The 24892-nt window shown below is 40.2% G+C and overlaps 1 protein-coding gene across 1 annotated transcript; it reads right to left on the bottom strand.

Annotated features, from left to right (window-relative positions):
* Window positions 1–1840: 1840 nt before the first annotated feature.
* IMPG2 (interphotoreceptor matrix proteoglycan 2) lies at window positions 1841–24080 on the bottom strand (the record flags this gene model as incomplete). Its single annotated transcript, XM_010177357.1, has 12 exons — window positions 1841–2051; window positions 3138–3357; window positions 4234–4946; window positions 5682–6719; window positions 8372–8696; window positions 12549–12631; window positions 13238–13482; window positions 15457–15474; window positions 17045–17103; window positions 19993–20154; window positions 23468–23556; window positions 24028–24080. Coding segments are annotated over 12 exons (3216 nt in total), but the record flags the coding sequence as incomplete, so codon positions are not given.
* Between the last annotated feature and the right edge of the window lie 812 nt (window positions 24081–24892).

The raw sequence follows: 24892 nt of genomic DNA, 5'->3' as shown, positions 1-24892 counted from the left end.
CCCCCCTGCAGGGAGCAGGGACACCTCCAACTATCTCAGGTTGCTCAAAGCCCCATCCAGCCTGACCTTGAATGTTTCCAGGGATGAGGCTTCTACCACCTCTCCGGGCAACCTGTACCAGTGTTTCACCACCCTCATTGTAAAAAATTTCCTGCTTATGTCTAGTCTGAATCTCCCCTTGTTTAGTTTAAAACCATTACCCCTTGGCCTGTCGCTAGAGGACCTGCTAAAAATTTTGTCCCCATCTTTCTTATAGGCCACCTTTAAGTATTGAAAGTTATGCCATGATTGAACCTTGCATGTGACGTATCAAACACTGTAGAAGTAGAAAGCAGTTATCTTAATCATATTTTAATGTAAATACAGATTAAGGTTGTTAAATAAGCAGAATGTTTATAGAGTAGTGAACTCCACAATGATTAGTTAAATACATACATAAAATAAATTATTAGCAAGAAGTTGTGACCAAGATTGTACCTTTGTAACAGTTGCCTGAAACAGCATTCAGTATTTCTGCCTTCCTGTGGTTTTGAACATGAGAGCTTTCATGTTAATACCAACTTTAAATATACCAGTAAAAAGAATATATTTACATTTTGTGTGTTCAGTAGTTCAGTTCTTAGTATAAAAACTCAAGGAATATAAGGTGTTATGACCACTCAAGGCAATGAACTTTACTAATAAGAAACATCAGTAAATTAAGTCTTCTAACATATATAGCTGAAATAGTTTCTGAATGTAGTAAGCAATACTTTAAATTTTTCAGAAAGTTCTTAATAAATACTGGCTGGAGCATGCTTGAGTTCAAATACTTACCTGTTTCTAATTACCACTATTACATAAATACAACAAAATTTTTACTACTTCTGTGATACATATCCATTTTTGTAGCTTTAAAAACATTTTTGGTTTTTTTTCTATTAACTGCTGGCACTCTAAGATTGACTTTAGAGACATTCTAGGTAAGCTTTTTTTTAAAAAAAGCACCTGAAGTAGCATAAATAATAATTACTAATAGTCATATTCTTTTTTGCAATAAGTCTCCTACCTTTTGTTGTCAGGTACATTTTGTTTTTTAAAATGGACTGTTACATTGCTTGAAAAGGAAAAAAAAAAATGAGTGCAATGTCAGAGGGAGCATCACTTTGTCTATATCTTATACTAAGTCTTTTCCATTACTAGTAAGATACAGAGATCCTGTTCAAATGCATCTGCATCCTTTTAAAAGTAAAAATTTGAACCAGGGGGCCTGTGCCTTGATGAACCAACCACACATGATTTTTCTCAAATGGCCAATGATTTACTTTATAACCTTTTCTTAACAAAAAGCACTATTTTTAATACATTTATGTTGTATGAATATGCCTTTCAGATACAAATTGTTGTGATTGAATTAACATTCTCTAACACTTTGCAACTTGAGAAAACATCCAAATTCTGTCCCCAGAGGTCAGTGAAGGTGATTTGAATACCTATGTTCCACTACTATGTTTTTTTGTAGTTAGTTGTATTTCCTAATGTTTCTATTCTATTAAAGAAACTTCTTACTGTCTCATTTCCAATATTTACATAGGAGAACTAATGTTAATATTGGGACTTTGACTCAGCAGCATAACATGAATGATAATCATTATCATCTCACTTGTTACACATTATCTTACAGGATTGGAACTGGATGATCTTTAAGGTCCCTTCCAACCCAAACCATTGTATGATTCTATGAATTTGGCACAAATCTTGTTGAACGCTGCAACAGAGGAGACAATAAAGGGTTGAGAAATAAAGTCCATAGAACATGTGCACAGAGGAAGCAGATACTTCAAAGAGCAGAATGACCTACCTACAGATGGCCCCTTGCCCAGGGCTTATGTCACACTTCCCATCATTCAGGCAAAAGTCTGGTTGCAGATCACAAACGCTACTGCACGGCAGCCCGTCGACACTCAGGTAGCCAGGATTGCAGACGCACTCGGCTTCCCCACTCCAGCGATTCACTAAGCACTCAGAGAACTCATTGCAGGCCTGGAACTTGCAGGGATCTGCTTGCTCACCTGAGGGTAGACAAAGCAGAAAATATTAACAACGTAGGAGAACCTTAGCTGAGGCAAAGTGCTGGCTGTCTGCTGCCGTTTTCTCCAAAAGTCTCTTAGTTAAAATAATCCACAAAAATCTGGCACGTGCCTTCCCTGAGTAACAGAAGGTTCTGCTAAGGTGAAGAAGTGAGGAAGTGTTCCTCTGCCTGCACAGTGGCGTGGCTAAAAACCACCCAGCAAGCCAATCAAGAAAGCAAGCATAAAGTGTTCTTTTTCATACTGGAATGTGCAGTCCCTCAGCCTCAGATGTTCTCTTGTCTGCTGGGACTCTGTTTTGCAAATTAGTAAAACACAGCTCATCTCCAGGAGTTCTGGTTAGAGAAAATCTAGATGGCACACGGGGAAGGGCAAGGGGACTTTGGGCACTCCTCACCTACTGTGATCTGCAAGGAAAGCTTAAGGGGGCTGGCATACAGTGAAATGATCAAGAGCAGAAGATTTGCCATGCTAATTAGACCATCTTTATAAGAGAGTTACCCCAGAAGAACAGCTCCCATTTGCCAAAAAGGATTTTTGTCTAACCTTAAAACAGGAAGGTGCTTCTATGGTGAACCACAGGCTAACCTGGAGAGGGGAAAAAAACTTTCTCACTGTCTCAGAGAAGTAAACTAAGAGGGAGCCTGTAACTTTTTAGTGTAAGCAAGACCTTACCGCAAGAGTAAGGCAGCGGCTGTTACCTGTGCCGATGCCCACCTGGCAACTAAGCTGGCTACCAGCTGTGGGAACGATCACATGCACCACTGTTCCCCCTCACTCCCCCATGAAAGTGCAGTGGCATTAGACACAGTATTACACGAGCCACTTTTGTCCACATATTTCTATATGGGCCCCCATATAATTTGCTCAGTTTGAGTCACACTTTTTCACCTCTGTAGCCCCCTGAACAGCTTTTTATTTGCTTGTTTGAACTCCGCAAAAGTCTGTCTTCCTAAAGCCCAGCCTGTGAAAAGCAGTGAGCAGCCTCTGAGCTGCTGGTAACAAGTTCTAAAAGCAGAAGCTGCTCTAAATCCCTTCCTCTAAACTGGGTTTTCCTACCATCCTTACCTGACTCCACATCCAAAGAGTATTTATCGATGGCCAGGTTCATGGTGTGATAGGCAGTGTTACAGAAGTCTTCCAGGATCACATACACAGCGTTGGTGACATTCCGAGGCACAGGTTTGGCAAACTTCATTCGACTGTTGACCACGATGCTTCCATTCCTGAAGTTCAGGATTTCGAGATTCTGGAAGCCTGTCAGATTTGACTGAAGGTAGGGCACCAGCTGCAACACAGGGGACGTGACAGAAAAGCTGAATCTCTGAATCTCTACTCAAGCCAGTTGCACTGTTATTGCATCAGACAGCGGGAGTCGGAATTATTTTATCCAAATCCCACAGCAAGGGTATTAAAATTTTACCCAATGGAGGCTCATGCTGGCAGCTTGCCAGGACCCCGAGTACTTCAGACAATTCTTGAGAATAAATCAATTTGCAGACAGTTTCCAAAAATCTACGATTCAGAAATGCAATTCTTGGGACATACATGGTGCTCTCCCTTGATCTTAGCACCAGGAATACTCGCCACTTCACAGGGTATTTCTTTCAAGCATATTCCCCTTCCCTCTCTCTCCTTTGCTCCCTTCATCTCCCAGGACAAAATGTCCATTTCAGTCAGGATAGCGGAATTTCCTAGTTACATTTTGGCCACTGTTGCTGCACAACTCCTGTGAGGCTTTGCTAGCCCTCAGCCAGCTTCAGAACAGCTTAGTTCCCTCAACTACCTCTTAGGATGGGTTGAATGTGTTGCAGAAAGTTACCTCCCCACAGCCCCAGCTGGTTGACTTGGCTCTCCCTCCAGACTAAATACAGAGCCCTCTGGAAGCGAGGGGAGTGTTGTAGTGACTTCAGCTCCACTGCTACATTTATGGACACCAGCATCTGGCCCATAGCCCTAAAGTTAAATTTTAGAGAGACTACTGATTGAATAAAACCCAAAACACAACTCCGCTCTCCATTTCCAGGCAGAATTTTCCCATGGAGGGACACAAATAAAATACCCATCTTGAATTGCTCTCCGCAAAAGAGAGTCAGCAAACTATTATCTACCAGCAATTTTTATCTATCTGGTAATGGACATTCAGCACAGAAGTGATTCTTACCAGTTCCAAGAACCGTTGCTCCAACGCTTTGTATTCAGGGGAGTTTTTATTAAACAAGTCCTCTGAAAACATCATGTTGGTAACGCGAAGACTGAAAAACACCACTAGAGCCCGTGACGGGATAGTACCATTGCGATTTTCATGTGTGGCCCAAGCCACACTGGCCATCTCTGTGGACAGGCCATGAGTTGTTAGCTCCACATGACTTTCAGTGATGCTCCTTCCCTCCTCAGTCAGCTCAGGAGAAAAGTGGACAGTGCTCACATGATCCAGGTCTACTGAAACATCCAAGACGCTCGTTGTTTCATCTCCCAGCTTTGTTGAGGTAGCCACAGATGATGACACTGTGGATTCCACAGGAGGGAGATTGGATGGAAGCTCAATAGTCCTGCTTGTTGCACTCACTGTTACATAAGAGTTCATAACAGTGCTGAAGCTCATGGAAACATGCGTGTCATGGTCTGTACCATCCTGCACAGCAAAGCCCTCTGGAACCGTGGTCTGATCTATCACAGAAGGAAATGCAGTTGAAACCTGAGTGACAGCTGGCATTGCCGATTGCACTGTCTGATCTAAAGAGTTTTCTAGTGCTCTGTCAGTAGGCCAGACATCAGCTGGTTTCTTCACTGCTGATCCACTAGTGTCTTGGCCTGCTAATGATGAATCTAGGCTTTGCTGCTCTTCTGTGGAGGCATCAAGGTTTACTGCAGAAGCATCAGGGTTTACTGTGGAAGCATCAAGGTTTACCATGGAAGTGTCAGGCTGTTCCGTGAAAGCGTCAAGGTTTACTGCGGAAGCATCGGGGTTTTCTGTGAAAGGGTCAGGTTTTACTGTGGAAGCATCAGGGTTCTCCATGGAAGCGTCAGAATTTTCCATGGAAGCATCAGGGTTTTCCACAGAAGCATCAGGGTTTTCCGTGAAAGTGTCAGGTTTTACCGTGAAAGCGTCAGGTTTTACCATGGAAGCATCAGAATTTTCCATGAAAGCATCAGGGTTGACCATGGAAGCATCAGGGTTTGCTGTGGAAGCATCAGGGTTTGCTGTGGAAGCATCAGGGTTTTCCGTTAAAGCACTGGGGTTTACCGTGAAAGCATCAGAATTTTCCCTGGAAGCATCAGAATTTTCCATGGAAGCATCATAATCTTCCGTGAAAGCATCAGAATCTTCCGTGAAAGCATCAGGGTTTTCTGTTAAAGCTCTGGGGTTTTCTGTGAAAGCATCAGGGTTTTCCGTGGAAGCAACAGAATTTTCTGTGGAAGCAACAGAATTTTCCGTGGAAGCATCAGGGGTTTCTGTGAAAGCGTCAGGGTTTTCCATGGAAGCATCAGAATTTTCTGTGAAAGCACCTGGGTTTAGCGTGAAAGCATCAGGGTTTTCCGTGGAAGCATCAGGGTTTTCTGTGGAAGCATCAGGGTTTTCTGTGGAAGCATCAGGGTTTACCATGGAAGGATCTGCAATGAGAATAGTTTCTGAAGAGCCTGTGTCCACGTGGCCTATTGTAACAGCTTCAGTTACATCTGACTGCCCACCTGTGAATAGTTCTTCTACCATTGTCCTGTCTTCATTTTGGTGTTCAACTGCTTCAGAAATGATGTTCTGACCTACACTGGACTCTTTAGGCTGCTCCACTCTGATGGTCCCTGTAGATGTGAGGAGACTATCTTCCACAGACAGACCTGTATTGTGCGGTGAGACAGGGGCCTCTTCAGTTGGCATGTCTACAAAGGAATGGTCCACTGAAGGCTCCAAATCCAAGGATGGTTTAACAAAAGGAGACTCATACATGCCCAATATTTCTGTTTGTGTAGATGGTTCCACAGACGATGGTTCTTCTGTCTGTAAGAGAGTTACCTGCTGAGTTGTAGTCTCTGGAAAGACAAATATTTCAGACTCATCGAGGAAATCTTCTTTTATATTGGTCATATCTTCATCCTCATCTTTGGAAGGATCATAATCTAATTTATTCCCAGAGTTGAGAACATAGTCCAAGATCACGCCTTCAGGAATATCTTCAGTTCTAATTAACAAAGACTTATTGTCATCTTCAAGCCAGCTATCAGGACTAGGGTAGAAAACTGGTTCCAGTGTTGCTTCTTCCCAAGGCCAAATACTTGATACCACTTCTTTTCCTGAGCCATCAAAACCTGAACCAGACCCATCATCAAATATAACCCTATCTCCAAGATATATATGAGTTTCATCTTCTGTAGGGTGTACTTCTAAGGGAAAATTAATTTCTTCCACAGACTCATGCAACACAGAGTCTGCATTGCTACTGCCTGTGGGGCCACCCTGAGTTGCTTCTTCCTTATCAGCAGATACTGTTGCTTTAATATCTGTCTCTGTGACTAATGAAGAGGCCACTGTTGGTGCAGAAAGCAGAGGAACTGCATAATCATCTGTAGATGGAGGTTCTTCAGGCACGAGGTGAGGAGGAGGACTTGAAGGCAAAAGAAGGTCTTCAGATAGTCCAGTATTTTCAAACTCTAAAAATAAAAATAAATTTCCAATTAGAATCATTGCATCATTTAACCCTTAAGTTCATTGAGTCCAATTGCAAACTTCACACTGCCAAGTCCACCCCTAAACTGTGTCCCTTGGTGCCACATCTACATGTCTTTCAAATACCTCCAGGCATGGTGACTCAACCACTTCCCTGGGCAGCCTCTTCCAGTGCTTGACAATCCTTTAGGGGAAGAAATTTTTCCTAATATCCAAACTAAACCTCCTCTAGCATAACTTGAGGTCATATCCTCTCATCACATCACTTGTTACTTGGGAAAAGAGACCAACTCCCACCTCACTACAGCCTCCTTTCAGGTAGTTGTAGAGAGCGATAAGGTCTCCCCTTCTCCAGACTAAGCAATCCCAGTTCCCTCAGCCCCTCCTCAGAGGACCCATTCTCTAGACCATTCCCCAGCTTTATTGCCCTTCTGTGGACATGCCTTCTCCAGTGCCTCAATGTCCTTTTTGTAGTGAGGGGCCCAACACTGAACACAGCACTCGAGATGCAGCCTCACCAGTGCCAAGAACAGGGAGATGACCACTTCCCTGGTCCTGCTGGGCAAACTATTTGATACAGGCCAGGATGCTGTTGGCCTTGTTGGCCACCTGTGCACACTGCAGGCTCATGTTCAGCCGGCTGTCGACCAACAACCCCAGGCCCTTTTCCACCAGGCAGCTCTCCAACCACTCCTCCCCAAGCCTGTAGTGTTGCATGGGGTTGTTGTGACCCAACTGCAGGACCTGGCACTTGGCCTTGTTGAACCTCATGCCATTGTCCTCAGTCCATCAATCCAGCCTGTCCAGATCCCTCTGCAGAGCCTTCCTATCCTCAAGCAGATCAACACTCTCACCCAGCTTGGTGTTGTCTGCAAGCTTACTGACACACTCAATCCCCCCATCCAGATCATTGATGAAGATATTAAAGAGAGCTGGTCCCATTACTGAGCCCAGGGGAACGCCACTTCTGACTGGCCACCAACTGGATTTAAGCCCATTCACCACAACCCTTTGGGCCCAGCCATACAGACAGTTTGTTACCCAGCGAAGAGTGCAACTGTCTAAACCATGAGCAGCCAGCTTCTTCAGAGGAATGCTGTGGAAGTTGTTGTTCATGATAAAAAGCGACAAATTCTATTAATTTTATTGTTTGTAGATCTGTGTTCAGAATGTTTCCCATGATATATACCGGCCTTTAGTGTGACAAAGTCAGAAGGACCCCCACTGACCTCTCCCACTTTTCATTCAGATATTCTATGGGCCAAGTCAAGACTGCAGAGTAAGCAATAAAGCAGGAACTGTGTGGCACATCCTTAGGCTAGTCGGTCTACTTCAGAGATCAGTTATCTCTGCATGGCATCACATAAACACGCCCCATATGAAAATACTTCTGTGCAACTAAACAAGGATCATGTGCATACCGTCTCCTGAAGGGATAAGCAGGCATTATTAACTGTTACAAACATTTTATCTTAGCATATTGTTCTTGGATACCTGCACACAGGAAAGTTAAAAACTATCAAGATACCAAATTTTTTAGACCTTTCTGAAAAGTCATTTTGGTGAACTGCACCTTTGGTGAGTAACAGGAAACACTGTCATCCAAATTTAAACTTCAGTCAGTGCATTAACTTACCATCTAAAGAGTCGGAGGCTGAAAGCCATTCCAGAGAGTCCACAGAATCATTACCTAACACTGGTGCAGTGACCAGAGGAGGAGTCTGATTCCCATCCTCTAAATTCAGCCTGTCAGGCAGAGAAGTTACATCAGTCTCTGAGGAAAATGGAGTTTTGGGTGCCAAACTGGCTGCAGAGTCCAGATTTTCTGGTCCTGGATGGATTTCATTGTCGTTGGACTGTTCGCTATCTGACGTGGAATCTGGTTTGGTGAAATCAAAGTGCAAGGTATTGCTGACAGTTGATTCATCTGCTGAAGGCCGTTCAGCTAAAAAGGTGCTGCCCTGGAACACAAACCCACTATTAATATTTCCACTATAAGAGGGGAAGCACTGGCTGTCTGCGTTGGGCTGAACAAAGAAATGGTGTTAGCAGCAGCCGACAGCAAATTCTGGTACTAGTGCCTCTGTGCAAAAGCAATGCCCAGCAGCTGGAGGAGGCAAACTGGGAGGACTGGTAAATATATACCCTTTGCTAAGCACGTGCAATATACATGTAAAATGCACATCCTTGTGATATATATTTCATGTTCAGTTATGTCCACTAAAAAGGGAAAGAAGCCATTCAGATTGTTTGGAGCACAGCTTCAGTTACGGTATGAAGAGATTTACCATCCATACCCACCCCATCTCCTGTCCTTTACTGAAAAAATGGATCTCTCTGTTTCAAATTAGAGATAAATGTCTGCTTTCCTAAGGCATGAAGAGATCTTAACAGTTATTAGTCATCAGCTACATAATCAATACAGTAATTATAATATTACAGTTACTATGATAAATAAAACAGTTTAGAAACTGAACTCGGATGTACATGTGCCCTATGGTCAGTTATTGCTATCTTTGAGGACATGGGTACGAGAACACAGGAGGGAAACAAAGACCACGATGTAAAGAAGAGCATTTAGAATCTGGAATAACTTTAGTCTCCAAACTGAGATGCCTTTGCAGAAAAAAATATCTATCAGTGATAACAATGAATAACAAAAAGCAGGAACAATTAATTTGCAAATTGTTTGAAATGTGAAAAAATAATTTGGTTTTAAATCTCCAATTTGTACAACCTTTACTTACTACTCCTTATCCCTACCATTATTTGGTTTACACTTAGAATACTAAAGACATTCCAGCTTTGAATATTAATCTATTACAACAGTGTCTCATGAGGTAATTATAATGGGAAAAATCAATTGAGACATTAAATTCTTTGACTGATGCTACAAAAGCAAGCTGACTGCTTGAAACTCAGGAATTGCTGCTTCACATGGCTATCTGCCCCCATATCAATGCTGTGCAATGGTCTGATATGGACAAAAAACCCCCTTGGGGTATGAAAAAACTGTCAAACAATTTCAAGAAGCAGTTTACTAAGAACTAAGCAATTGCTGATGGTGACTAGTAAAGTTAAGTGGGCAGTGGACACGGGTTTACCTATCACAATTCAAAACAAAGTCCTGATTTAACCATTTCTGTAGTTCACCATTCCTGCCTGATCTCTTTCTTTTCCTTGACCAGCACCAGTAACAAGAAGACTCCAAATACTTTTCAATTTGAAATTTTACTACTGGTTGAAACGTGGGGGAATTAAATTTTCAACCTCATTCAAGCTGCAGTGAAATGCTTTGGAAACAAACCAGTTAAGGTATTTTTATTTAATTATTTGTCTACCTGTGTTGATTACATTTTTATAGCCAGTTATTATGCTACCACAGTCTCCTCACATTTTTTAATTTATATGGTAACAATCAGTTGAAAAGTATATATACACCATATAGACATATGCTCCAGCAATTACCTTTTTTGGCAAAAATTGACCACTATAAATAAAGCTGTAAAAAAAGTTACTGTGCAAGATTAGAAACAAATTACACATATAAATTCCATAAAGAATGAATAAGGACTACCAGCAATAGCCTCTCTATACAGGTTTGTTGGGTTTTTTTAATGTGAGCGTTTACTTGCCAAGGATTGCACTTCATCATTTATTTGAATGTGGATAGATGTTCCTATGACAACGAACACTATTCAAAGATTCTTGTCACAGTGCAATACATTATATTAACAAGTTTAATATCATATTGGCAAGTTCTGGTTTTTGCTAATGTCTTTTGAAAGGCTTACAAATATGACAGATGACTGCAAACACAGAACCCACTCCCTGATTTTCCATTTTCTGCTGCCAGAAAGGCATTGTATTCAGCAAGCCAGAGCATTCTACCTGTTACAACTCAACAGAAATAATAATAAAAGACAGATTTCAAAAACTAGAATTGATTTTTTTTCTTCACTTTTTAAGAGAGCTGTAAAACTCAAAGAAAAGAATTAATGATTAGCTGGTACCATCTGCTAGCAATCAGATGGTGAAGTCATGATAGTCCCACATTATGTCAGGAGTATGCATGATAATATAAATCCAACTTATTCTCGAATCAGCTAGGAAAAATAATAGCAAAACTCTGTTTCATAGGTAGCAGTTCTACTTAGCAGTATGTACTTGAACCATAAAGGTTCGACATCTGTGGAAGTAACGGAGTAATAATTTCAGCCTTGTTTACAGTTTAAGTATGTTTATGATTTTCTTAAATTTATCTGAAGTTACTTCCCAAATTATCTGTGTATTGCAGATTGTACACAGCTGGTTTTTGGATATACTCAATATCTTTTACATAATTAGAGTTTTTGACTGAAGACATAGATGACATTATTATTCATAGTCCATGATTAGAAAAATGTAACTTCTAGAAATTTTTCTTGCACACACTATTCCCTAAAACTGGTTTAAAAGTTATTATTGCCAAGCTACTTCTACTCTAAAATCTTCTTGCCTGCACATCTGTCAGAGTATCCACAGATAGAATGTAAAGATGGTAGAATTCTTTGTCTTACTAAAATAAACATCTGCAACATTTTAATCTAGTTAGACAGCTCAAGTAAAGAGAAAGAATAAACATCTGCAACATTTTAATCTAGTTAGCTCAAGTAAAGAGAAACCTCTTTCCTGAAAGTTAACTTAAATTCATGTTTATCCACACCATGTTGAAGCATTTATGGCAAATCCATGTGAATTTGCATTTTAGACATCAATGATTAGTTTTTAAAACTCAGGGAAAACTAGCATGAAATTAAGGATATTATACCTGTGGTATAATATAGATATTATATATACCTATAATATAGGTTAGATATATTATAACTAGCATGAAATTAAGGATATTATACCTGTGACCACTCTAACAAGGATATTTGAGTTCTGTGAAGTGACTATGAATTTTGCTTCCATAAAGATCTCAGAAGTCGGCCTGAAATTAAATGTAGCTGTGTTCACAACATTATCTCATAATGAACCTAGTGAAAACCTACCACGAAGCATATCCAGGTGGACTTGGATTTTGTGGTATGAACTGAGCTCATTTTTTCTTGGAAGGCACATCTGTGTTACACAACAGAGTGCAGAGCAGACACCTACTGGATAAATCCTTCAGCCCAGACAATACTCCACCATTCAGAAATTCTAGCTGTTGGCAGACCTAGTGGACTTGATCTCGGTGTCACTGGCCCCTAATTGGTATCTCTGCTTAAAGTCCCTTTGCACTGTACAGACATGGTCAGGGGAAAATAAACCACTGCTGATTATTTTTCTGTGTTTCCTTTGCTGGTATTAAGGGGATGGACATCAGTTTAAAACTGAACTGAGAACTATCAGTAAAAGCAATATGGTAACAAAAGGAGCATATGAAACTTACCATTTTATCTCTTCTAGCAGCCAGCTTTACTGCTTACATCTATTTCTGGCTTTCCAAAGAAAGGTAGTATTGTGGGAAGAACCGTGTCTTTAGAGCAATTTACAGTCTAAACATTATGAAAAAACAGATGAAGCTGAAGAAGCAAGTCCTGGCTGTACAGCCAGGAACACAGTACTGCCATATAATACAAGATGATCACAGAAAACTGTCATGCAACAGATATCAAATTATCAGGTGAGAGATTTCACCATTTCATCTAGTATAAGATGTGCCTTCATTACTACTTATTCTGCATGAACAACAGGATAGAGAAGCTCTGGGTGGTGGCTGCAATTCCATCGTGCTGAGTTAAGTGGTTCACATGTGTCCAAAGGCCACTGCTCAGAACCATACTCACATCAAACTTGGGGCGTTCCAGCATAACCGGATGCTCAGTAATCCAGGATGGGTCTTCTGCTGTAGGGTGCAGTATTTCTTTCACTGTGGAAACAGAAATACTCGAGATCTAAAGGCTGCAGTAGCATTGTGAGGAAGTTGTTTTGGAAGACTGACTGGGAAACCCTCCCTCATCTCAGATTTGTGAGTAAAATCTCTTTTAAAAAATTGCCAGAGAGCTTTGTTTCTGGAAATGCCCCCAGATCACTGACAGGAGCACAGAGGAAAGATGAGAACAGAGGGATGGACAGCAATCCTTCAATACCTCTAGCAGGATTGTTGAATATTCAGCAATAAACCAGGTATTTCCTTTCTGCTGTTCAAGGCCAATATAGGGCTACTAAACCGAAGGTCATCTTGGCGCAACATGCATCACATGAATCACATTTCCCCTTCTATTCCTGTTAATTTTTGGAAGGATTACTGAAATTGCATACCACAAACCTCAGTGTCAAAGAAAAAACCAGGCTGATCTAATGGAATACTACTGCTAATGACTTGGCCTGGTTACGATCAGCACAAAACAAGCTACAATACAGTTGTTTTTGTTGTTTCTTTTTAATTATTCAGAGAATAATTCACTCATCTGAGATTTTATTGTTATAAGACTTCAGATGTGTGGCCCACCAATGCATCATAATTAATACCCACCATTAGTAAGCTGGAGAGAGTTAGGGTCTAATGACAAGGAAGCGTTTTCAAGCAAGGCATTTTTCTGGAGGATTTCAGCAATATAATCTCGGAAATCACTGATGGTGTACACAGCTGTTGGGTTATCCTCTATGCCGATAAAGGAGTTGTCCTCCACCTTGTTGGAATGAAGGTTAATCAGGTCCCAGGTGGCATTGCTGATGGCTCTTCCATCAAATGTAACAGCATAGTGAACTTCCACTCCCCTTCAGTTGTACAAAGAGAAACACAGATGAGAGATGCAAAGTTTTCCAACGTATAGCAAACACTGTGATTTTTTTTTCCCCAAGAACCTGTGTCAATACCCCTTTCCATATAAAAATATATTGCTTTAAAGGATCCTAAATAAAACCAATTTAATTCTTTTCACACTTGTGTCTGACAGCCTGTGCTTTCCACCACTGCAGAGTTCTGCAGGAAAAGGCTACCAACACCTGACATCTGGTCTGGTACCAGCCCTGAGTTTCTGTTAGTGAATGGTAGACAGACCACAAGCAGACCAAAACTTTGGCTTTTTGTCAGCATTATTAATGGGCCCACCAGCATGCAGTGACATGAGTGATGATTTTAAGATCATGCCAATGATGGGAATGGCTGAGGTACGAAAACAGCCAGGAAAAACAGGCTGTATATAGAAGCAATATGCAGGAGCAAGATGGAGCCCCAATCACTGTCACTGTGCAATGTCAATCTGCTTGAAATTATGTCTTTAATAGCAATAAAATTATATTTAATATAGAATATAATTTGGAACATTTTCTAGATGCATTTGATCATTTACTCTTTATCAAAGTTTTGTATCTGTGTACAGCTTAGCTTTTTCATATTAACTCTCCTCCACCTTCTTGATTTTCTTTTCCTGAATACGTCTGGATGCCCTTTCCCACATGACAGAGCAGGCAGCAATCAGATTTACCATACACTGGGCATAAGCACAAGGGAGCTTTAGAAAATATAACATATTTTGGCTGTACACAGGGCACAGTAAGAAAATGAAGTAATCTATGAAGTGTTAGAAAAATGTGCTCCAAAGATGGGTTTTCCTCATTCCACAGAGCTGGAAGTCTCTAAAGCCCCAGCGCCAGATACAACAGAGACATAATCGGTGAGCACACTGACTAAAATCAGGAGCCTGATGGAGCTTCGCTGCTGGCTCTATCCCTGAAATGAGCCCACTGTGGGCACTGTCAGCAGAGGAAATAAAAAAGGGCAGCAGTAGTGAAAAGGCACAGCGAAGATGGAATACAGCATGCTCCTCAAAAGTAACATTTAGATTTAATACAACTGTGCTGTCAAGTGCAGTTAATAATTCCTAACTAATAGCTACACCACCATCATCTGTCTGGAAAGGGGTAAAACATCTGGTGCTTGGAACATAACGTGTGTGAAGAGTTGCAGGCATCTTAGCCTGCAGAAGTGCAGAGTAGAAGAGGATGGCTTTAAGTCACTATTGTTTGTGAAAAGATTTTGTTCTAACCTTTCTTCTAAAATTAAAATGCTCATTCTTGGTAAAACTATTTCTGGAAACTGGTTAGGCCTTTGCTAAGAAATACACAAAAGAAAACAATCCATCTAGTAAGTTAAAGGCTGCAGTTCATTTTTTTGTCTTGTGAAATTCTTAAAATACTAAAGGAGAAAAATTTTGTTTAACCTGCATATGTCTGATGAAAAACAAGCCCATAATGATCCCATCTTCTGCTAAGAATGTTTATAAAACTGCTAAGATGTGCAGCTTCTCTGGCCTTGAAGTAGCTAAGCCAGCTGCCTTTGCTGGAGAACTATGGTTTTCTTACCTACTTTAATTTCTATAATACTAATCATCCTGTATCTATTCAAGACTTTGCTGCAAAGTATAAAGAACTTGAGTCATAATTAAGCAATTTGGTTTTCTTCACAAAAAAAGACTCCTAGACACAAGTTAGCCCAGTAGCCGACTTGTGTTTAGGAAGATTTTCCCCGAGTAGTTTTTTATGATTAGGACTTAAACAAGCAAATTAGGTTTATCCGTAATCAAAACAGATCAGTTGCTTGCAGTCTCTGGTAGAAACCCCTCACATAATATTTATGCTGGATAAATATCTGACTAAGGAGCCAAAGCTACAAATCCCCAAAACAGTGTCCTCCAGCCAAACATTTTTCCATTTATATTATGACAATATCAGTAAAAAAGCTGTCTTTACCTGTCCTCCCCAGGAGAGCTGAATATAGAAACAAAACAAAACACAAAAGCAAACCCTGTTAAATCAATGTTATAATTTCCTTTAAGTCTTGTAACTTTAACAAATGCGCTTTGGTATTCTACAGGGCACACAAATTTGAAAAAGTATACAGAGAAATAGTTATAAATTGCATAGTTATTCTGCCACATAACAAACTGTTCTGCTTTTACTGAACTGAGATATTTCCTATTGATCATAAGGAATCAGCAGAGCAGAGTCATCTCATCTTAGTGCAAATAATGCACTTCAATTGCTGTCAGTACCAAGAAAATCAAGGCTCACTAATTCTACCTAAAGGTTTAGTTTACAAACATGTTTTTTTGTCATGCTCAGGAGAGCACAGAGCTCTGGTCCTTTACCAGAAAAATCAACCTTTTATTTGTCTTCTTGGATTAGCCAAGAACTTGCAAATGTATTAGACTGCAGATACCAAGATGGAAGGTTTTGCTGCCTTTCAGGCTGGAAACTGAACATAGTCTAAGGTTCCAACCATAAAACCTTTCTCACTATAGCTGCTTTGTTACTTGCATGTATTCTAGCTAGAATATTCCAGCCAATAAATTCTAAGAAACACATCTTTAAAAGTCTCAAAGAAAACACAATTTAGATTAACTCATGAACACTCTCATTAGATTCTGAAAGTTATATCCAGACCATTCAAGAAAAAAAATCATAATTTGTGATCCATGTACCCCAAAACTCAGACATCAGATGTTTGATGCATAATACACAGGGTCCCCTTTTTCCCCAATTAACTTAAAATGTCATTCTGAAACACAAATTGCTTTGAGGAACCTAGTCTTTAAAAAAATTTATAAGAAGAGTTAAAACATTGCACATCATTTATCAAACTATCCACTCACCTTTGCTTTGATCAAAGGGAGAAAGACCTTTACTTATCTCAAACACCAACCTTTAGAGTCATCCCAAAGTAACATTAAGAAGTTGAAAAAAAAATTAAATTACATCACATATTTCCAGAAAAGGTTTCTGTGTTCTTCCTTGTTTAATACTAGGATGTGTCAAAGTACTGAAGAGGTATCAGATACTAATTTTAAATTAGATCTCTTTTAATTTTAGGATAGAATCTACCAACCTTTAGAGTCATCCCAAAGTAACATCAAGAAGTTGAAAAAAAAATTAAATACACCACATATTTCTAGAAAAGGTTCCTGTGTCCTTCCTTGTTTAATACTAGGACGTGTCAAAGTACTGAAGAAGTATCAGATACTAATTTTAAATTAGAAAAGATCTCTTTTAATTTTAGGCTAGAATCTTGAACAAGAATGCTTTGTCTTAAAATGAAGGCAAGCATATCATGTGAGATTCTCTCATGGATGCCAGGAGCAAAAAAGCAATTATTACATTTACATACAGCTCTGTATTTCTATTTCAGCTTTTGTATATAGAGGTACCAAATATGACAGCACTTGTCCTTTGCTTAATACATCCTAGGAACTCCCACACACCTGCTCAACATTCTTCCAATTCTTCACACCATCAAACATGATTGGTTTCAATCACTACATACACATCATTGTCTTTTTACCTGTAATCTAGGATGCGGATGCTTTTGTATCCAGGTAGTCCTTCAAATACACTTTTGATCTATTTTGAAGGGGAAACAGAAAATTAACACAGATTTCCTCCACCTTACTCAGTGAAAAATCAAGAAGCATTTTCAACATTTTCTAAAAATGTATCTGAGCTGTTGTATCTAATGGGACAAAAATGGTTGAATATTATCTCTCTTTATGGAAGAAGAGTTTTGGTGACATTGTTTCATTATTATAAGTGGAAAAGAAAAAGTATGATGAACAACATCCAGTGTTCCCCAAGAACTGCATAGAAACATTCAAAGGGGAGGAAGTTCAAACAGACTCTGCAGAGATCTGCACTGCCCATAGCAAACTACATTCTTTCTCTCATTTATGCAACACAAACCCTTCTCTGCCCAAAAGGTTTCCATTACCTGTCAAACTTCTCCATATTAAAAAGAATTCAGGAAAATGCTCTGGACTTTAGCAACTTAAGCAAGAGCAGCAGTGGCTGCCATAGGAACAGGGATCTCAGACTCCAAAGAAGCACTAGTGCAAAACATGGCTCATCTCTGCTGCCCTGAACATACAAAGGGCTCACTCAGGAGTGATGGGCAGTGCCACTCAAAAAAGACATCTGCGGGCAGCAAAACGGCATCAGGTCCAGGCCTAATTCAACAGGCAACTGTGTTACATGAGACAAAAACAAGAAATAGAATATTGAAGGTTCATGCTGGTTTGGGTTTGGTTTTTTTTTCCGACTCTCAAAAGATCCTTGCCAGCTGAGGATTATTTTTTATTCCCCAAATTCTTCTTCCCCTCCCCAATCTCCCTATTTTAAAACTGTCTCTAGTGAGACTTAAACAATCAAATTGCTGCTGAGTTTCTTTTTTCCAAGAGCTTCTTTATCCAAGCACAGAGAAAACCAGGCAAGGGATCAAAGAAGTGGAACATCCATGTGCCAGGTGGACTCTGTCCCATCTGACATTTCTTCCACACACACACACCATGGCATTGCTACTTGGCCACACAACTAGGAAAATTAAGATGTCTAGCCTACACTAGCAACTTGTGACAGTTGTAGTGATGCTTTTTGATTGCAGTGAAGAGTACATCTCTTTCCCATCTGGCCCGGGATCTGGCAGAGGGTTAGCCCCAGTAAAAGGGATTCAACAGAGAACCCCAACTAAATGGGACGAAGAAAGAAGCAAAGCTAGAGAAAAGATAAGCCTCATGATGTGCTGCTGTATGGCACCCTAGATGCCTCTCCCAAGAGAAAGGAAAGACAAACTCTCTGCCCCAAGGAAATGATGGTAATAAAATTACCATCATTATAGACAAAATTAAAAAAAAGAAATACTGGAAAGTTAGGAGACAGATCATATTTTAAATATGCATTTGTATATTGATTGGTCAGTAACCTTATTTGTAGCATACAAATTAAAATTTAAATTTTAATCAAAATTAAATTAAGTTGAAATCCAGTTTTAATAAACCATGCATATATGTGTATATGTATATATGTATATGCACATATGTATTTTTTCTTTGAAGTAGGTGCCCAACAGTGTAAACCATGGTTCATTCCCAGTGATTCCAATGGGATTTCAGCACATGTTTAAGAACTGGCTGGAGGGTTTTAAAATGTACTGCTGATTCTGGGCATAAATGAGGAGCAAGAGTTGTCTTGGCAGTGTAGGTTTCAGAGAGTATCTCACTGCAGTGCACAATGATTCATTCAGAGAAATGTTGCCCTTGAGTAGAAATAATGAAAGAGTTCTGCTGTTTGTGACTTTTGCTGATTTCTCCACCTATCACCTACTCTATATAGACAGATTCTCTAGACTGATGCCAGAGTTTCTTCTCCAGTCCAAAATCTGGATGCTGTGTAACTGTTAAGATATCCTATATCCCATTTGAGTGCTCAGCTTCTGCAGGAGACCCAGAGCATGCCCACACAGGCAGGTGCTGATGGACCTGTATGCCTTCTGCCTGCACTCCATGGTAGTGCTGTGCTGTACCTGAGTCACTCCAGCTGCCTTCCAGCACGGCCTCAGCACAGGCTGATGGCTCTGAACTGCAGCTGATTCACATCCTGCCATTTGAGAGTGCGGGCAGGCTGCCTTGCTAAGACCCTCAAATTATCTTTTTCACTCCCTAGTTTCAAACTGACTACATTATGGAAGAATTCAAACTGAACAATGAGAGTAGAAAGCACTGACATAAACTCTAAGCAGATTGGTCACTAGAGAGATGTTAAATATATCTTTAAAATTTAAGATTTTCAAGGCCTAAAAGTTTAAGAATTAATTAATTTGGATCAAGAGGCAAACAAGAATCTTGTCACTTCTTTGCGAATTTAAAAGCTCTTCTGCAGTAACACTGTCAGGGAGATGTACTGAAAAATTCTGAAAGGACAGTAAGGCCAAAGTTAGCCCAGGTAGAAACAAGTCTTTAAAAGGGCTAAAATAAGCAAAACTGTGTTTCATGTATTACCAACATCTGGCTTAGTTTCTTTTGCTAACATGAGGTAATGTAAATTAATGAAACCAGAAAGGGAGAGAGAGAGAGAGAGAGATATCCCTCAGAAAGGTCCTGTTTAGAATATGTCCCCATTTAGGGTTCAGCATAATTTTCTGATCCTCCCAAAAGCATTTTTGACCTCTTTTGCCTGCAAAAATGAGAGTGGGCTATTTCATGAGAAACACAAAAAGAAAACTGGAGTAACTGGTCTTTGGTGACTGGTGCTACACACAGTGTATGGCACTCCGCTACTTTGTCAGACAAAACAGTATTCTAACAGTCGGTGCATATTTTCTAGCCTGCCTCAGGCAACGAAAGTCCTAAGCTGGTTCTGTAGAGCCCATGAGAAAAAGGCAGCCCTAACACAGGTGTTATGTGCTACTACTCCTTTGCAGAGCCACCAAAAACAAAAAAGGAAGTCAGGGAAGGTAATCACCTGAGAAATTAATTGTTCAGAGAGCAGTTGATGCTTCTCAGTGGTTGGGTCACTCAGCTCCTCACTGTACTTTTCACCAACAATCAAAATGCTGAACTCAACCATCTGCTCAGTGACAGGTCTCACTAGCTTCTCATCCTGCTTCTTTATCTCATTATTTATCTGGAAGGGAAGAAAGAGGGGAGAAAGCAAGAGATTATTTATTGCCTTTTTTTGTTTGTTTTGTTTTGCCCTTTGTGGTTTTTTCCCAAGAAAAAAATCCATGTTACTCAGTACAAACCAGATTCCTACCTACCCTGGATTTACTCCATGTAAAAAGCATCCCTAGATATGTATATACAGATATGGTCTGCCATCTGTCAACAGCACTCTACATTCCTAAGCTTGGGTCTGAACATCTTTGTGGGACAGAAACTTCTGCAGCTGCTGCAAAGCTGGAGGTTTCTCTGGCTTGTAATGGGGCAGAAAACCTGAGCCCTCTCCATAAACGCTGTATGGACAGGAACATCTCAGGGCACTATTGCTGGGCCATGCTGATGGTCATGGACATGACATGTGAAAACTGGAGTCCAAAGCACAGCGTGCTGACTTGAGCCACCAGCATACCTGTTTGCCTTGCACTGTAATGGGGTACTCACAAAGCCTCAGGGACAGGGGCAGCAACTAATGATGCAATCTACTAAGAACATTTTTTGAGAATTCTTGTATTGCAGATAAATCTATTTTTCATTTGCACATCTTTACTCCAGTGGAAGACCATCTAGTTGACCTCAGCTACAAGCAGAAATCCAGTTGTGTGGGATGTTCATGAGGCAATTTGAAGTGCAACTATGGATACACCAACAGTTCACTTGAGCCCAGTCAGCAATAGGCTGAGTTACCCAAAATTTATTCATTTATCACAAGGCTCCTACTTACTATTCCACCTGGAAGACAAGTTACCTTTGCCAAGTTCTGTACCTTGTGTTGTTCAGCCTCAGTAAGTGAAGGATCCTCCCAGATATCTGGGACTGGCAGATCTGCAGGGACCTCTGCTGAGCTGAAGCGGTGGTGGTAGGGGTCTGCAGTTCCCCAAGGCCCCACAACAGTGGCCGTGCAAGGCATCAGGGAAGCATGTAGCATTCATGGCTGCCATGGGCAGCAGTTAATTCCAAGTTTTAATCTAATCTGAATGACTGAACAACACAGGAAGAACACTTTCTGCTTAGTTCCCCAGTATTTTACAACCAGCATATTATTCCTTGTGGTATACTGAAAGTATAAAAAAAAAAAAAAAAAAAAAAAACCAAACAGATCTCATTTCATGGTTTTGTTCTAAAACAAAAAATTTCTATTTGTGAGGGAGGGAAGGGGAAGCTGGCTTAAGTTAACTTTAGCCAAATAGCCAAATGTCTTTGGCTATTTCCATGCAGTTGTTGCTTTTTCCCCATTAAAAATGAAAAAAGGGAGCCAACAAAACTGACCTCTTCAGCAAATCTGGAGCCTGTGTTACGTATGGTGCAGGAAATGGAAAAACCTTTCTCCAGAAAGTTTAGCTGCCACCAGTGAGCGACTTAAACATTGTTTAGGGACCCTCTAAAAATGTCTAGTTAAATCCTCTTCCTCCCCCCAATCCCTTTTTTACTAGATAACTTTGTTAAGGACCATAATGACTGGTACACTACTTAAAGCTAGTTGAGAGCTAGTTGAGCTAGTAAAGCATTTGAGAGATACATACTTAGCAGGTATGTATGTGCTGCTACTATATGGCTGCTTGCAATGCCCTGTAGTTCAATCATTTATCAGCCCCCCCAAAACCAAAAGTGCAGTTGATGTATGAGTGCGGAAAGATGAGCTTGGCTCACTCTTGGTCTTGTAATCTGCACTGCATTTTGGCTGCAACGAGCAATGACGAGGTGGGATGTAACTGTATAGAGTGAAAACACTGTAGCAGCAGCAGCAGCAATCGAATTCTGGTTTCTTTCTGATTAACTGAGCCGTCATATTCTCTGCTCAGGCAGGAATACTTCAGGCAGTTCTGTTTCAAATAAGAATAATGGTGTACATGAGACCAAACCACACATGTTTTTGGTACATAATATAAAGTCAGACAGAATCACAGAATGGTTGAGGTTGGAAGGGACCTCTGAAGGTCATCTAGTCCAACCCCCCTGCTCAAGCAGGGACTCCTAGAGGACATGAACCAGGATTTTGTCCAGACAGTTTTTTAATATCTCCAGGGAGGGAGATTCCACAACCTCTCTGGGCAACCTGTTCCAGTGCTCAGTCACCCTCACAGTAAAGAAGTTCTTCCTTATGTACAGGTGGAACTTCCTATGCTGCAGTTTATGCCCATTGCCTCTTGTCCTATTGTTGGGTGCCAATTAGAAGAGTCTGGCCTTGTCCTCTAGACACTCTCCCCTTAAATATTTATAAACATTAATCAGATCCCCATTAATCAGACCCTGGACTTGAGTCAGAAGCTGTCTGCCCATTTCATATTCAGAATTTATTCTTCGAAGCACAATATCAGAGCTCTACAGTCAGCCCTGAAAGCTCTAGAAGAACGCACAGCTTGGCCCAGCTTTGTTTCACAGCCATACTAGGTTACAGAACAGGGCACGGTTAAATCCAGCACCATAAATCAGCTTCTACTTATATGCAGCATGTGCAACTTTGTAAGCTTCTCAGTAAATCCACTGAGAGTTTCATGTTTATAGGAAAAAAAAAAAAAAAAAAAAGCCAGCTGATTCATACCACTGGTTTGCAAAAGTTTCTTCAGTCATGTAGGCCCATGAATACAGCAGTTGGGCTTAAATTTTAATCCAGAGGAATTGTTTCCTGGAAGCAAATACTTCCCTGGGACCTATGTGGTGGTCAGCACTTCTGAAAGCCAGCTCACTTTTACAGAGATGTTCTAAGTACTTGATGTAGGCTTCCCTATGTCGGGAGTTTTGTTTCAATATCAAGGTAAGGGTGACTGTAAGCTGATACATAAAAGTGCATCTATGTCAGCAGAGGAAAAGGAGCAGAGAATCAGAAGGAACCTTGAAGGCTATCCAGGCCACCTCACCACTGTCCTACACCATTGTACCACACAGACCCACAAAACACTACTACAGCAATTTAAGGGGTATTGTGTTTCCATAGGAATAATAATGCTTCACATTCTTCTTGGAGCTTTCAAAAGCCCCAGGCATTCCCTGACTAGCCCTATGTCACTAGCAAAATCCTCATCTGATAGCTCAACTGATCTGTTCTCTCTCACTGTGGGGGAAACAGCATTGCAAAGCCTCTGCAAATGAAAAAATACCTACCCAGGAAATTATTTTAAAACTTTCTAAAGTTCATGCCCTGTTTTTATGGAATCTTAATTTGTGTTAACACACTATGCTAACAACATCTTTAAGTACTAGGAAATGCAAATGACCACAAATATTATAATTATTGAGGAAAGGCAATAGAATGCTGAACCAAACAAAAATAACCCGCTCACAGTATTGTCTGCATCTTCGATCTCATGGATGGTACCACTTGCAGGACTCTCAGAGATCTCATGAGGGGGAAGAATATTGGCAGCTGCATCTGGGTTTGAAAGAGAGCAGTATTATTTTGTTTTGGTTTGGTTTTTTTAATATAACCATGTACATGTAGATAAACACAGAAGCAGTTCAGCAAGCATAAACCAACAGTAAAATTTGATTCCTAGTCCTATGACAGAAACAACACAGGAAACACCTGAAAAGCCTGAGGAAAAGTATCAAATACACTAATCAGAATAAAATTCTAATGCTAATGTTCTGTTTAAGCAGACGTATTTTGGGGAACATGACGTTAAGTGCAGTAAAAAGTACAGAGAGCTAATTTTTCAAGTAGGATTTTCATGACTCATAGAATAACAACACAATGTCAGGATATAACATGATCTCCAGATCACAAAAAGCATTATTTGGAGATGGAAAAATTCACAATTCTTTCTCAAAGCCAAACACCATCAAATTTCTCAACTTTCTAGTAATTCAGAATCAGCCCCGACAGACTTAAATGAAAACTGACCTCTCAACGTGGTAACATCAGAGTCCAAAGCTGGAGTTGGAGTCCCACTATTGCTAAATAAAAATAAAATCAGAAATTGAAGTTGGACATGGTGATAGATTAATCAGTATTTTATTTATCTGTGATTCTGCTGCCACACCAAAAAGCACATTTGATATCAAAAGCATGGTACTACTTTGCTTATAACTTCATAAAAGTTAGGCTTTGCAATCTTTCAGTTATCTTTTGCAACTTAGATATTGGGTCACTTGCATCACGCAACATATCACGTGCCTCTCCAGCCTGCTAACACCCTTATATTCCAACTGACTTGGAGTCCTCACAAAAATATATGCCTTCTAGCCATTGTGTAAAGGAAGCAAATGCGAAAACCAGAGATAAAACACAAATATAACCTGTAATATTGCATGAAATGCTCAGTTTTAATAATATTCTCCACAGCGTTTTAGTGCACTAAAACATCCTAACTGCACTGAAATCACTGCAAGCAGATAGGTTCTCTTCATCATGACTTTCACCCTACTTATGTGGAAATCTTCAAAAGGCACCAGTTTCCAAATCCAATCATTGCATTCACACACACACACAAAATAACTCTAGGCCAAATGTGAAAAGCATTTCAGATAAAAATCAGATGAAGACTGCCAGTCTGAAGAAAAACTAACAGCTTTGACGTGGCTCTTACAGTAAACTCAAGCTCCTCGAGGCCAATTCTGTAAGCCCTGAGGAACTGTCAAGTTACCAAGAGTGGGAAATGCTCTGACAGAAACAAGTCTTTCCTGAATGAAGAAAAAAATAATTCTTTAGGTTTGTTATTTATATTATATACAGCCATATCTGTAAGATTGGAAATTTAAGTGCTGGA

Source organism: Antrostomus carolinensis, unplaced genomic scaffold (assembly GCF_000700745.2).
Source record: "Antrostomus carolinensis isolate BGI_N321 unplaced genomic scaffold, ASM70074v2 scaffold16971, whole genome shotgun sequence".
NCBI lineage: Eukaryota > Metazoa > Chordata > Aves > Caprimulgiformes > Caprimulgidae > Antrostomus > Antrostomus carolinensis.
This window is presented reverse-complemented; position numbering and strand designations above follow the sequence as displayed.